The 13,744-nt window shown below is 29.8% G+C and overlaps 2 protein-coding genes and 1 pseudogene across 3 annotated transcripts; 1 reads left to right on the top strand and 2 right to left on the bottom strand.

Moving 5' to 3' along the window:
• The first annotated feature begins 363 nt into the window (after positions 1-363).
• LOC111280280 (cysteine-rich receptor-like protein kinase 44) lies at positions 364-8,890 on the top strand (annotated as a pseudogene). Its single transcript, XR_016334910.1, has 11 exons — positions 364-368; positions 484-523; positions 838-890; positions 1,350-1,401; positions 1,517-1,536; positions 1,726-1,784; positions 2,829-2,964; positions 7,279-7,484; positions 7,676-7,901; positions 8,045-8,195; positions 8,302-8,890. The product of XR_016334910.1 is annotated as a cysteine-rich receptor-like protein kinase 44 (transcript).
• Positions 8,891-9,807: 917 nt separating this feature from the next.
• On the bottom strand, positions 9,808-10,770 carry LOC111280394 (protein NDR1-like). The gene has a single exon (XM_022867742.2). It carries the CDS (start codon positions 10,548-10,550, stop codon positions 9,969-9,971), a length of 582 nt encoding a protein of 193 aa, XP_022723477.2. The 5' UTR covers positions 10,551-10,770; the 3' UTR covers positions 9,808-9,968.
• A 537-nt stretch (positions 10,771-11,307) lies between these two features.
• Positions 11,308-12,444, bottom strand: LOC111280391 (NDR1/HIN1-like protein 26). The gene has a single exon (XM_022867740.2). It carries the CDS (start codon positions 12,241-12,243, stop codon positions 11,530-11,532), a length of 714 nt encoding a protein of 237 aa, XP_022723475.2. The 5' UTR covers positions 12,244-12,444; the 3' UTR covers positions 11,308-11,529.
• Between the last annotated feature and the right edge of the window lie 1,300 nt (positions 12,445-13,744).

Genomic DNA, 13,744 nt, shown 5'->3' with positions numbered 1-13,744 from the left:
TTAGAACCGAGGAAAAATCATTCTAATTGTTATGGACATATGAGTTTGATTTACGCACCACTTTCGCTAGTAAAACGAGTTTGTAAGTTTGAAACCTGAAAAAAACAAGCAATATCAAATAACACTCTACCTTTGATTTTTGTTTGTTATAGTCTACCATTCTACCTTCATTACTGTTGAAAATAGTGACTCAAATCCCATAATAGATTTGTTTAGGATTGACTAGATATTACTTGATAAACAAGAAGACTTGCAAAAAATTTTAAAAAAAAATAGATTCTTAATAGGCAAGTTTGACTTGTAGAAGAAAAATTCTAAGAAGAAAAGAATTTTTAATAGGCAAGTTTGTATGTTTATAAATAGATGAAGTCTGTATAAGGTTATGTATAAAAAAAAAGATATAAGAGAGTTATAAAATTTTATGAGATAGACACCCTATAGACTACTAGAGATTTAACGTCTTTATGGATGTGTATGTTTAAGTGAATTAGAAGAGAATGACATTGTCCACATAGGTATGATGGTGTGTATGTTTGAATGGACTAGAAGAAATTGAGATGATCCATATAAGTATGATGCATGTATGCACATGGATATGTGTTTATTTCGGTTGAAAATACTTCATAGGACTAGATAAGATTAAGATGGTCTATAAGTATTGATTATTGAGTGAGGTTGATATGATTTATATGTTTGTAATTCTTTATAACTAGTAAATCTTATTTTTTATCTATGGACGTAAATTGATTAGATCAAACCACGTTAAATTACAGTCTTTTGTGTGATTGATTAATTAATTATTTGATTTTACTTCCATTGACTTTTATGTTTGATTAGATTAGAGTTTTTAGCTTAACAAGTGGTATTAGAGCTATGGTGATCCCTAACAAGTGATATTAAAACATGATTCGAGGCATGGAAAAGGATAAATCCATATGAGCTTGACTCAAGAAAGAAGTTTGAGTTTGTGTTTTAAAAATCGATTTGCATGAAACGTAAAGACATACAAGAAAAAATGATTGTAAAACTTTCACGGTAGGTAGAGCCAAACATATCTAGCACAAAAATAAATGATTTGATGAAATTTGAGCCAAGGTAAAGATTGTTAAGAATAGTGACTTAAATCCCCTAACAGATTTGTTTAGATTTGGTTGGATATTATTTAATAGACAAGAAAACTTGTAAAAAAATAATTTTAAGAGAAAAGGTTTTCTTATTAGGTAAATTTGTATGCTTATAAATATGTGAAGTCTTTATAGGGTTAGATATGAGAAAAAAATATAAGAGAGTTATAGAGTTTTACGAGATAGATACCTTATAGGACTACTGAGAATTTAATGTCCTTATAGGTGTGTATATTTGGGTGGATTAGAAAAGAATGAGATGGTCCACATAGGTATGGTAGTGTGTATATTTGAGTGGACTGAAAGAGACTGAGATGATCTACATAGGTATCATGCATAGGTGCACATAGGTATGTGTTTGTTTAGATTGATAATACTTTATAAAACTAAAGGAGATTGAGAAAGTTTATGGGTATTGATTGTTAAGTGAGGTTAATATATGATTTGTATGTTTGTAATTTTCTACAACTAGTAGATCTTATTTTTTATCCTGAGATATAAGTCAGTTGAACCAAACCATGTTAAATTATTATCTCTTATGTGATTGATTGATTAATTATTTGATTTTACTTATGTTGACTTTGATATTTGATTGGATTAGAACTTTTAGCCTAATAAGTGGCATCAAAGTTTTAGTGATCCCTAACAAGTGGTATCAAAGTATGGTTTGAGAAATAGGAAGAGACAAGTTCAGATGAGCTCGACTTAAGAAAGAAATTCAAGTTTGTGTTTTGAAGATCGGTTTGTATGAAGCGTGAAGGCACACAAGAGAAGATGATTGTGAGACTTTCATAATAGGTAGAGCCAAGCATATCTAACATGAAGATAGATGATTTAATGAAATTTGAGTCAAGGTGGAGATTGTTGAGAATAATGACTTAAATCCCATAACAAATTTGCTTGTGATTGCTTGATGGATAAAAAGACTTATAAAAGAAGGATTCTAAGAGAAAAAAAATTTTAAAAGGCAAGTTTGAATTGCAAAAGAAGAATTTTAAAAAGAAAAAGATTTTTAATAGACAAATTTGTATACTTATAAATAGATGAAGTCTCTATAGGGTTGTTAAATATAAAAAAAAAAAGATAAAACAAAGCTGTAAGATTTTATGAGATAGACACCCCATAAGACTACTGGGATTTAACGTTCTTATGAGTGTGTATGTTTGAGTGGACTAGAGGAACTGAGATGGTCCACGTAGATATGATGCATCAGTGCACATGTGTATGTATTTATTTGAGTTAAGAATACTCCATAAGATTAAAAGAAATTGAAAGAGTTTATGGGTATTGATTGTTGAGTGAGGTTGATATGATTTATATGTTTGTAATTCTTTACAACTAGTAGATCTTATTTCTTATCTGTGAACATAGGTTGATTAGACCAAATCACATTAAATTATTGTCTCTTGTGTGATTGATTAATTAATTATTTGATTTTACTTCCGTTGACTTTGATATTTGATTAGATTGAGGCTTTTAGCCTAACAACCACTTTACAAAATCGACCTCTTTACAATTTTTAAGTAGATGCGGTTTCCTACTTTGAAAATTAAACATGAGTAATTTAATCCAACGATATAAAAATGAAAAGGTTGTAGTTAGCTTAAGTACCAGCTATGAAGTGAGATCCATTTAGCCAAAATCTTTCCTGTGTCTTTCTCTCCTTTTCATTTGCTATAACTTGCTTCTTTTGTTAATTTGCAGATAACATGAGTCATGAGAAATCTTTACAATTTGATGAGAAATCCTTGCAATCTAATTTTAAGGTAGTAAGAGTGCAATAGAAAACTTTTTCGATACAAACATGTTTGGACGACGTGAATTTGGTATTGTTTATAAAGTAATTTAATATTTAAGGTCATTTCGATAGGTGGTGAGATTAGTTTCGATGGAATTAAAAATAGTAATTGATGTGAGAGGTGAGATTGGTTATTATAACAGTGAGATTGGTTACTATAATGTTGATATTAAAATTAGTGGTCCGAAATGTATTTGGATCCAAAAGTATCAATAATAGTGAGGTAAAGCTTAGTTAAAAGAAAAAATGACCGTTAAAGATATTAATATAAGTTTACAAATAAATAATATATTTTAAATTTATTTAGCATGTAAAATCTTAAAAAATTAAATTAAAATATTGATGTATATTGAATTATATTAAAATAATAATTAAAATTTTAAATATTAAAAATTGTAAAATTTATTTTAAATATTTAATATTTTAAAAATAATATTTTTAACAATTAGACCATACAAAATAATTATTTAATATACTAATGTGAACTAATTATTACTTTACATTATACGTTTTTATAACATTTATTTTGGGATATTTTAGGACTTAACAAAAATATATGATGGCAATTGTAACTTTTAAAATTTCATTTTGGTGCGATTAGGTCGACTGGAGCTAAAAGATACAATGGCTTTCGAGCCTTTAATCGCAAGTGTGGTGCGATTGATATGCTTTCACTATTCAGTCGAACACAAAACTTTTCAGTGCAAATGGTTTAATTGCACCTCACCGCTACTAACAAAGACATTCAAATAGAGCTTTAAGGTCCATTTAAATAGATAGTGAGATTAACTCCATTAAAATTAAAAATAACAGTAAATGTGAGATTAATTATTGTAATAATAAAATTTGTTAATGTAACATTGAGATTAAAATTAGTGATGAGATATATATTTTAATGAAAAAGCAACAATGATGGTAAGGTAAAGTGCAGTGAAAAGAGAAAATGATCATTCAAATATTAATATAAAAATTTAACAACAAATAATATATTTAAAAATTATTTAGCATTTAAAATCTTAAAAAATTAAATTAAAATATTGACACATATGAAATTATATTAAAATAATAATTAAAATTTTAAGTATTAAAAATTAAAAATTTTTCAAGAATATTTAATATTTTTTAAAAAATATTTTTAACAATTAAACCATATGAAATAATTATTTAATATACCAATGTGAACTAATTATTACTACACATTATACATTTTTTTAACATTTATTTTGAGATATTTTAGAACTTAACAAAAATATGTGATGATAATTGTGACTTTTGAGATTTCATTTTGCTGCGATTAGGTTAATTGAAGCTAAAAGATTTAGTGGCTTTTGAGCCTTTAATCATAGGTGTCGTGCGGTCGATATGTTCTCATTGGTTAGCCAAACACAAAATTTTTCGATGCAAATGGTGTAATTGCATCTCATTGCTATTAACTAGGCATCCAAATGGAGCCTTATAATCTTTTTGAATAGGCAATAAAATTAGTTCTAGTGAGATTGAAAATAACAGAGAAAGTGAAATTAGTTATTGTAACAATAAGATTGATTACTATAGTATTTTGATTCAAATCAGTGATGAGATATGTATGACTATTAAAAACATTAATATAAAAGTTTAATAACAGATAATATATTTTAAAACTATTTAACATTTAAAATCTTAAAAAAAATAAATTAAAATATTGACACATATTAAATTACATAAAAATAATAATTAAGATTTTATATATTAAAATTTGTAAAATTTATTTAAAATATTTAATATTTAAAAAAATCATATTTTTAACAATTAAACCATATGAAATAATATAGTGATATGCACTCAACTTATAAAGTATTGTCCGCTTTAATATAAAAATCTCACTGTTTTATTCTACAAAAGACATATCATAGGTTTAGGTTTAGATCTTTATATATATATATATATATTATATTATATCCATACATTTTTTTAATATGGGATTGAGGGTATCAAAATCTCCCCACTTAAAGCTTAACATTCTTATCAAGTCAAGTCCAATCACAAGACTAAAATCATATCAAACGTTAGGATTTTATAAGTAGTTTCCCATCATTCAGCATTTAGTGATTCTCATAGTGTAGTAAGGCTTTTTATCTTGCAGCACTTAATGATTTTCATGGTATAGCATTTAATTTTTATTTGACTAGTGATCGTTTTGATATTATTTATAGAAACTCACACCCAACAAATAAGATATTGTCTACTTTGATAAAAATTTTTTATAATTTTATCTTATAAAAAATGACTCATAAGTTTAAGTTTAAATTTATATATATATATATTATAACATATCTATATATTTTTCTAATATAAGATTGTGAGCGTCATAAATAATTATTTAATATATTAATGTGAACCAATTATTACTTTATATTATACGTTTTTTTTTTTTTTAACATTTATTTTGAGATATGTTAAGACTTAACAAAAATATATGATAGTAATTGTGACTTTTGAAATTTCATTTTGGTACGATTAAGTCAATTGGAGCTAAAGGAGCCAATGGCTTTCGAGCCTTTAATCTCAGGTCTGGTGCGATTGATATGCTTTTACTGGCCAATCCAACACAAAACTTTTCGGTGCAAATAGTGTAATTGCACCTCACCGCTACTCTCTGGGTATTCAAATGGAATCCGTAGGATAGACTATAAGATTAATTTTAATAAAATTAAAAATAATGATAAAAATAAAATTAATTATTATAATAATAAAATTAATTAGTATAAGATTGAAATTAAAATTAATTATGAAATATATGTTTGAATATAAAATTAATAATGATGGTGAGATGAAATATAATAAAAAGAGAAAATAACTATTAATGATATTAATATAAAAGTTTAATAATAAATAATATATTTTAAAATTATTTAGCATTTAAAATCTTAAAAAATTAAATTAAAATATTGACACATATTAAATTATATTAAAATAATAAATAAAATTAAGTATTAAAAATTGTAAAATTTATTTAAAATATTTAATATTTTTAACAATTAAACCATATGAAATAATTATTTAATATACTAATGTGAACTAATTATTACTATATATTATACGTTTTTTTTTACCATTTATTTTGAGATATTTAAGACTTAACAAAAACATATGATGGCATGATGGCAATTGTGACTTTTGAAATTTCATTTTGGTACGAGTCGGTCAACTGAAGCTAAATGATCCAGTGGCTTTCGAGCCTTTAAACGCATGTGTGGCGCAATTTATATATTCTCATTGGTCAACCAAACACAAACTTTTCGGTGCGAATGGTGTAATTGCACTTCATCATTGCTGACTAGACATCCAAATAGATTCTTAAAGTTCTTTTGAATAGGCGGGAAAATTAATTTTGATAAAATTTAAAATAATTATAGAAATAAGATTAATTATTATAAGAGTGAGATTAATTATTATAATATTGATATTAAATTAAGGATGAAATATGTATTTGAATATAAAAATAATAAAAATGATAAGGTGAAGTGAAGTGAAAAGATAAAATTACCATTAAAAACATTAATATAAAAACTTAATAGCAAATAATATATTTAAAAATTATTTAGCATTAAAATCTTAAGAAATTAAATCAAAATATTGACACATTAAATTATATTAAAATAATAATTAAAATTTTAAGTATTAAAAATTGTAAATTTTATTTAAAATATTTAATATTTTTAACAGTTAAACCATATCAAATAATTATTTAATATACTAATGTGAACTGATTATTACTATATATTATACTTTTTTTAGCATTTATTTTAGGATATTTAGGACTTAACAAAAATATATGATGGCAATTGTGACTTTTGAAATTTCATTTTGGTGCTATTTGGTCAACTGGAGTTAAAAGATTCCGTGACTTCGAACCTGTAATCACAGGTGTAAGCAACTGATATGCTTTCACCGATCAGCCAAACACAATTTTTTTGTGCAAATAGTGTAATTGCACCTCATCGCTGCTAATTGAGCATCCAAATGGAGCTTTAGTGTATGAAAATTTTCAATATAAGAAAAAGAAAAGAAAAGATTATAATAGAATAAAGCTTCCCTGCCGCTGAGCCGCCTCTATATGCTATATCTAGAAGGAATGCAGGACTTTGTGTCCTCTTTTCCGAGTGCTAAGCTTAACACTTTTAGTGGTGTCTCGGTTACTCAACTTCCAAATTTCCCATTTATAATAAAATTTCTTTCAAAATGTGCTAAATCTAGTGTTTTTATTTCTGCCATAAAACTAGTAACTCACTAGTATCACTACTCCTTTGAAAAGCAAATACTGGGAATTGCAAGTTAGATTTTTCCATCATTTTTCTTTGTTGCATCTTCTATGAGGGTAAGCTTCAAGATGGACGAGAAATAGCTGTGAAGAGACTATCTGCAAATTCAGCACAAGGCCAACAAGAATTCAAGAATGAAGTCCTGTTATTGGCAAAGCTTCAACATAGGAATTTGGTTAGGCTTCTTGGTTTTAGCTCGGAAGAAAAAGATTCTCATCTACGAGTTTTTGCCCAACTCAAGCCTTGACCGCTTCATATTCGGTATAGTAGCAATTCGTTTGACTATACAAATTAAATATATTGGCTTTATTTAATTCGCTTGTCTTGGCAGAATGCGTTGAAAAGACATGTTTATTGGTAAAAAATTGCATATCTCTGATTATAAGTATTTTGTTCATGACTAATCATGAGTAGAAACTTTTTGAATACATTTTAGTCCTGGAATTTTGTAGATCCTGTCAGGCGTTTACTACTAAATTGAGCGAAGAGATATAAAATTATAGAGGGAATAGCTAAGGGACTTCTTTAGCTTAACTAAGATTCCCAATATCAAATCATCAAAACAGTCAATATATTGTTAGATGCAGAGATGAATCCTAAAATTTCAGATTTTGGAATGGCAAAATTGTTTCCAGTCGATCAAACTCACTCTGGTACAAGCAGAATCGTTGGGACCTTGTAAGTATATGAACATGCAGATTTTGTTTTTACACCTGTTGAGTCTAAAACACTAGGTTATCCTAAGCATTAGCACAAATTCAACAAGGGCTTACTTTAAAATCCATTCAAATTCATTTTTTTTATTAATTTATTGTCTTCAGTGGATATATGGCTCCAGAGTATGCTTGGCATGGACAATATTCAGCTAAGTCTGATGTTTATGGCTTTGGTGTGTTGGTTTTGGAAATCATTAGTGGTAAAAAAATCAGTAGCTTCGCCAAAGAAATAGTGGGAGAGTCTCTTCTAACCCATGTAAGTTGCATCTCCCTTGTGTTCAAGACTGGATTAGAATTGTTAAAAAGGACAATGTAGATTTTACATGCTCTTTGCTGAGTTCATATTCTCAAAATCCTTGCAGGCATGGAAAAATTGGAATGATAGGACTGCTTTGGATATTTGAGATCCAATTCTGAGGGATGGTTCGAGCGGTGAAATAATGAGGTGTATCCATCTCGGATTGCTATGTTTTCAAGAAAATATTGCTTACAGACCAACCATGTCTGTTGTTCTCATGCTTAATAGCTACTCCATCTCTCTCCCAATATTGCCATCGAGACCTGCGTTTCATTTACATTCCATCGAGGAGACAGAAAAGAGGTCTGAGTCATACATATCTGATCAATATAGGCGTGAAACTGTCGAAGTCTTAATCAATGAGGCTTCAATTTCTGAACTAGATCCTCGATAGGGTTTGAAAGATGGTACTTACATATTATCTGTAAGTTTGTCTAGAAATTCTCAGTGCTTCTTTGGTTTTTTTATTCACAAAAATCTAAGGTGAGATGAGATTTTCCTTGTCCAGGACCAACCGCAAGCGAAGTATTTGGATCCTTATTAATTCTACCAACTTTCATTGGTAGCGCTTCTTTGGTTTAAATATACATAATAAACAGCTTTGCTTCGCTGCTTAGTGAGCCCTTTGCTTGAGAAGTCTTCCATATTTATATAATTTTAATTTTCAGCGTTTTCCCTCGAGCGGTTTGTTGAATGGATTGTACAAGCTTAACCTCTGATATTGTATCAGGCAACTACATGCCTAGCGGGCTAGAGTTTTCCCTTAAGGATTTAAAGCCCAAGTAGTATCTTAGGATGAATCTAGTTGCGTGAACCCATTGGGGAAGCCCAAAAGTAAAAGAAAACAATAAAGGAGTCCACGGAAAAGAAAGCTTACGTACCCAAGGACATCCGATCAGCGTGTAGGAATGACGATGACTAATAAATAGAAGGATATTTTTTATTATTTGATCTCTGTATATTAGATTCGGATAATTATAAATAAATAATTAATTAATTTAAATAAAAAATTTATTATTCATAATGGATTCAAAATAAATATGGATAATATGTTTTAAATATTTAATATTCAAATTTATTTAAATTTTAATAAATAATAATAAATATTTAAATTTGTATCCGAATTCATTATCTTTTTAGACATATAAAAAATATAAATTTTATACTTACAAAGTTTCAGACTTCAAAAAATAACTTTTTATTTATTATTAATTAATACTGAAATTGAATGTTAAATTAAATTTTTATTCATTTTATATTTTTATAAAAAATTTAAACAAAAAAGATATTTTAACATATTAAAATATTTAAATGGATTCATATTTAAATAAGGATATTAAATTTAAATAAATATTTAAAAAAATTTAAAAATTATAAATATTAAATAGATTCGAATAGAGATATTTACTCTTATACCATTCCTTTCAATATATAGTCGGTCTGGTTCCACTGCGTAGTCGGTCTGGTTCCACTAGTGACAAAAATTTGTTTGTACATTGTTCACCAAATGATTTGTGTTGTTGTTGGATTTGCTCTTCGCATCATATGTTTTCAAGTTTAATTGCATGTCTGCATTTGATGATCATAAATTCATCAAACTATGAAATTCTTTTTCTTTTTAATCTGAAACTTATGAATATATACAAAACAAAGAAAAAAAATGTGACAAAATACAGCAAATCAGCTATAGATACATAAAGAAGACAAAGGTAAAGTATTAACAATAGTACTTCAGAGAAATCGAGTAGCCCTTAGTTTCCATTTCTTTAATGAATGTGCACGTCGAAGTTTAACTTTCTTCTTCTTGTTTGATATCTTGCCATCTTTACCAATCGGTATCTTCCCTTCCCTGTGTATGCTGTGGTGATTACTCTTTATGCCCCATGTTTTATATTTGATCGTAGTTGATAAATCAACCCTTAATTCAGCAGTTGCATTCAGTATTGCATTTCGAAGAGCTGTCCAAAGGCCAGTGTCAACATCCACATGGTCAAGTACTAGACGATTTCTATTCTTCCCTTGATAAAAAGAAGGGATAGCATTGTTCCCCACTGTATCCGGCCCGTGATAAAAGATCAGGAAGATATCATCATAGTCGATACCAGAGTCTTTGTTTGGATTTTGGATATCAAGTTCGTATTGAATTATCCCATGATCAGATGCATTGCCATCATTCACCGCAGGGACCAAAAAGTTCACGATAGTATAGTTGGGGCTTTTGGGGCGTAAGGCTAGCCATAGACAAAGAGCAAGAAGGCCTGAGAGGCCAACAATCTGAAGTAGCCATAAGTAGAAATTTTTGGTTTCACACATTATTATTTGGGATAGTTTCTTCTGCGGAGAGAATGAAGGAGGCTTCCACAAGGATTGAATTGATAGATCAGCCTAGCTAGTAATGAAATTTGATTGATCTCGGAGGCTAGGGAATAATGGTTTGAGTGAGAATAAAGTTTGAAGTTTAGAACTTTTGTTCGTTGAAGGATGTAAGTTTAGCAAGGAACATATTTATTAATATTTTCAGGGAGAGACGAACTATATTCTTTTCTTTTGCATGTTATTTTGCTTCATGTGGCACACAGGCTTCAAGGCCAAAGATTAGCAGTGAAGGAAAATGTTTGCATTGCTTACTATAATAAGCAGGAAGACTACTGGTCCACATGAGAGCAGCATAATTGAAGAACTAAGAACTAAGGAAGCTTAATCTTTCCGGTAAACATAAAGATACTGAAGAGTGTTTCAATCAAAAGGTAATTAAAGTAAATAATTTCAATAGAAGTTGCTTTATATCCCCTTTTTTGTTTGGCAAGATTATTCCAATATTATTGTTAACAAGATAAATCAAGTGGATTAAAAAAGGGGAAAACATGACTCAGCAGCGAAGGACTAAAACTCTGACGTGGTTCAGATCTGGCAATTTCATAGCCCTTGCATCCAAATTCCAAATACCAGGCTAAAGTGGCAATTACTCCATTCATCCAAGAGAAACAAAGAGCAATTTCACTGTCTCAATTGTACAAAATTTCCCATTTTGCTTAATGAGCACCTCCTCTAATAAAGTTCATCTCAAACAAGTAAGACTTATAAGTGTTTTGATTTTCTCTTTAGGTATATATGGAGAACTTAAGCTACAAGTTTTACTTTTGTAACATTCAAAGCTTGAAAGGTCTAAAAAGGTGCCATCAAATCATAATTCCTTTAGATATATGGCATTACAAATAAAATCAAATAAGAAATGATTATACAACAAAGAAAAACCAAAAGAAAACAAAAAAGACATAAATAAATGCAAGAATCAACCGAAATAGACAGGACATTTCTTGTTCTTCCAAGCTGGCAAGATCGATCCATCAGAACCGACTGCGACATCACAATTGACATGCATCTTATGGTGCTTACTGTCCCATATAGAAACCTTAAATCTGATTACTGAAGTTATATCTAAACGAAAAACCACCGTTCCTTGTTGCCTATCATTCATAAACTCCTCCCAACGGTTGTTGTTTGCCGTAAGCGTGGCCGCACCGAATGTACCGTACACAATTGTTGTTGTCTTTGGTTCCTGGTAAAAAGGGTCCAGCAGCGGAGTTGACCCGATTTGTTGATCTTTATAAAAAACTGACCCGACCATAGAGTCGTAATAAATTCCAATTTGTTGGTTGGAATTCCTGGCTGTTACATTGAACGTTATTTGAGCATTCTCAAACCCTGAGGGTTGAGCCAAACCAGGAACCGTAAATTCTACGATATGAAACCTTGGACGATGAGGGCGTAAACTAAGCCATAAAATGAAGAAAACAATGCCAACAACTAAAAGAAGAGACAAAAATATGGCACATAGTATTTTGGTGACTCTAGCGGTGAAGCTTTCACGAACCCGATGCGCGTAGTAGCGGGCAGTGTGGCGGCGTTTGATGGGTTGATGGGTTTGTGGTGGAGTGTGTGGTTGGGGTTGGGGTTGGAATTCCTGCTGGGTGTATCGGATCGGCAACCTGTCAGGATCGGCCATATTTTTGAATACTTGAGAAGGTTTTCCGAGGAGATTTCGGTGATGAAACAGAAGTGTTTCCAGGAATGGTGTTTATGTAGTGGTTATTTCGTGGTCTAAAGGTGGCGGGGAAGGCAAGGGACGTTAAAAAATTTGGAGTCTTTTTGCATGGCGAAAGAAAGGAATAAGGCCATCGTTTAATCACAAGGCAATCCATGTTCATAAATGGTACTATTACCCTTACTGTCTGACAGCTGGTCAAAAACATATGTAATATATATGAATTTCAAGCCGAAATGTAGGACTAGTTTTGGTAGACAGCCCATTGAAATTTGGGTTTTGGAAGAACCAACCAGTTCCAAAACTCATTTGGACCAAGGCTAGGATTGGGCTATCATGTTTTATTGCAATTTGGATAAGGCCCATAGCAGTTTTAAACCTATTGGACACTCAAAATGGGAAGAGAGACACGTCAAGAAACCATGAATTTTGACGATTGCGGGTCTAAATATCGGATGAACTTGGTGAGATTCTTCGTTAAAATTGATTAATCAAAAACTAATTAAAAATTTAAAGGCCGATAAATAAAAAAGTTAATGAAAAGAATAATAATATGTAAAAAAATCAGTTAAAATTCATGTGCAACAAATGAATGCCTCATAACAAAAATGGAGTACTACTACTACCACGATGAAAGAAACAAAACCATTAAAGCACAAAATTAAAACCAAAATTTAGAAGAATATTGTAAAGTGATAATAACTAAAAGGCAAATTCAAAGAAACATTACTTATAACAGGGATGTAATAATCGGTTCTCATTCATCTTGATGTATAAAATTGCCATTTAAAAATAATAATAATAATAAAAGGCAAATTCAATTCTTTCATATAGGCTGAATCCAAGTATACCATTCTCGACAAAGCCACAGCAACGTTCAAGAAAACTAGGGGTTTAGCCAAATCGGAAAGAAAATATTACCTTTCCCTACCCGGTTAATAAGCTTTATTAATCAGGGCGGCTTAGCTCTTCATTTGGTAGCACCAATGGGTTTGCAAGTTGCATCCCATGAGTGATTTTCTACTAGGGAATGATGAAGGAGAGACTTTTAAGTCATTAGGGATTGTGGTCGAGACAAATAGGTGGGGCAATTGAAATTGATCTTATTAATTGCATGCATCAAACATGATAAAATTCTAAAAATTCATAGAGCTAAAAAACAGTTTCCTGTATGCTAGCAAAAACATTCCTACCAGTACAGATTAAGTTACAAAGCCATCGATCAATGATAAAGGAGAGTGCCCACACTATCAAACATCGGACTTTTGTCTTTCCCTGGAAACACCTTGTCTTATATTCAATTTGTATTCATGCTGGCTCATAAAGATTTTTTTGGCTTATTAGTTATTGTATTGCTATAAAGATTAGAGAAGACAAGCTGCGGATGGTTCAGAGTTCAGATTTTCATGATTGAGCATCGAAGGTTCTATTCCCTTATCATTGCTAAATTAGAATTATCCTG

The sequence above is a fragment of the Durio zibethinus genome, chromosome 28 (genome assembly GCF_047325235.1).
Source record: "Durio zibethinus cultivar Kanyao isolate XHJ-2024 chromosome 28, ASM4732523v1, whole genome shotgun sequence".
Lineage (NCBI taxonomy): Eukaryota > Viridiplantae > Streptophyta > Magnoliopsida > Malvales > Malvaceae > Durio > Durio zibethinus.
The sequence above is the reverse complement of the archived record's forward strand: the minus strand, read 5'-3'. Positions and strand labels throughout refer to the sequence as shown.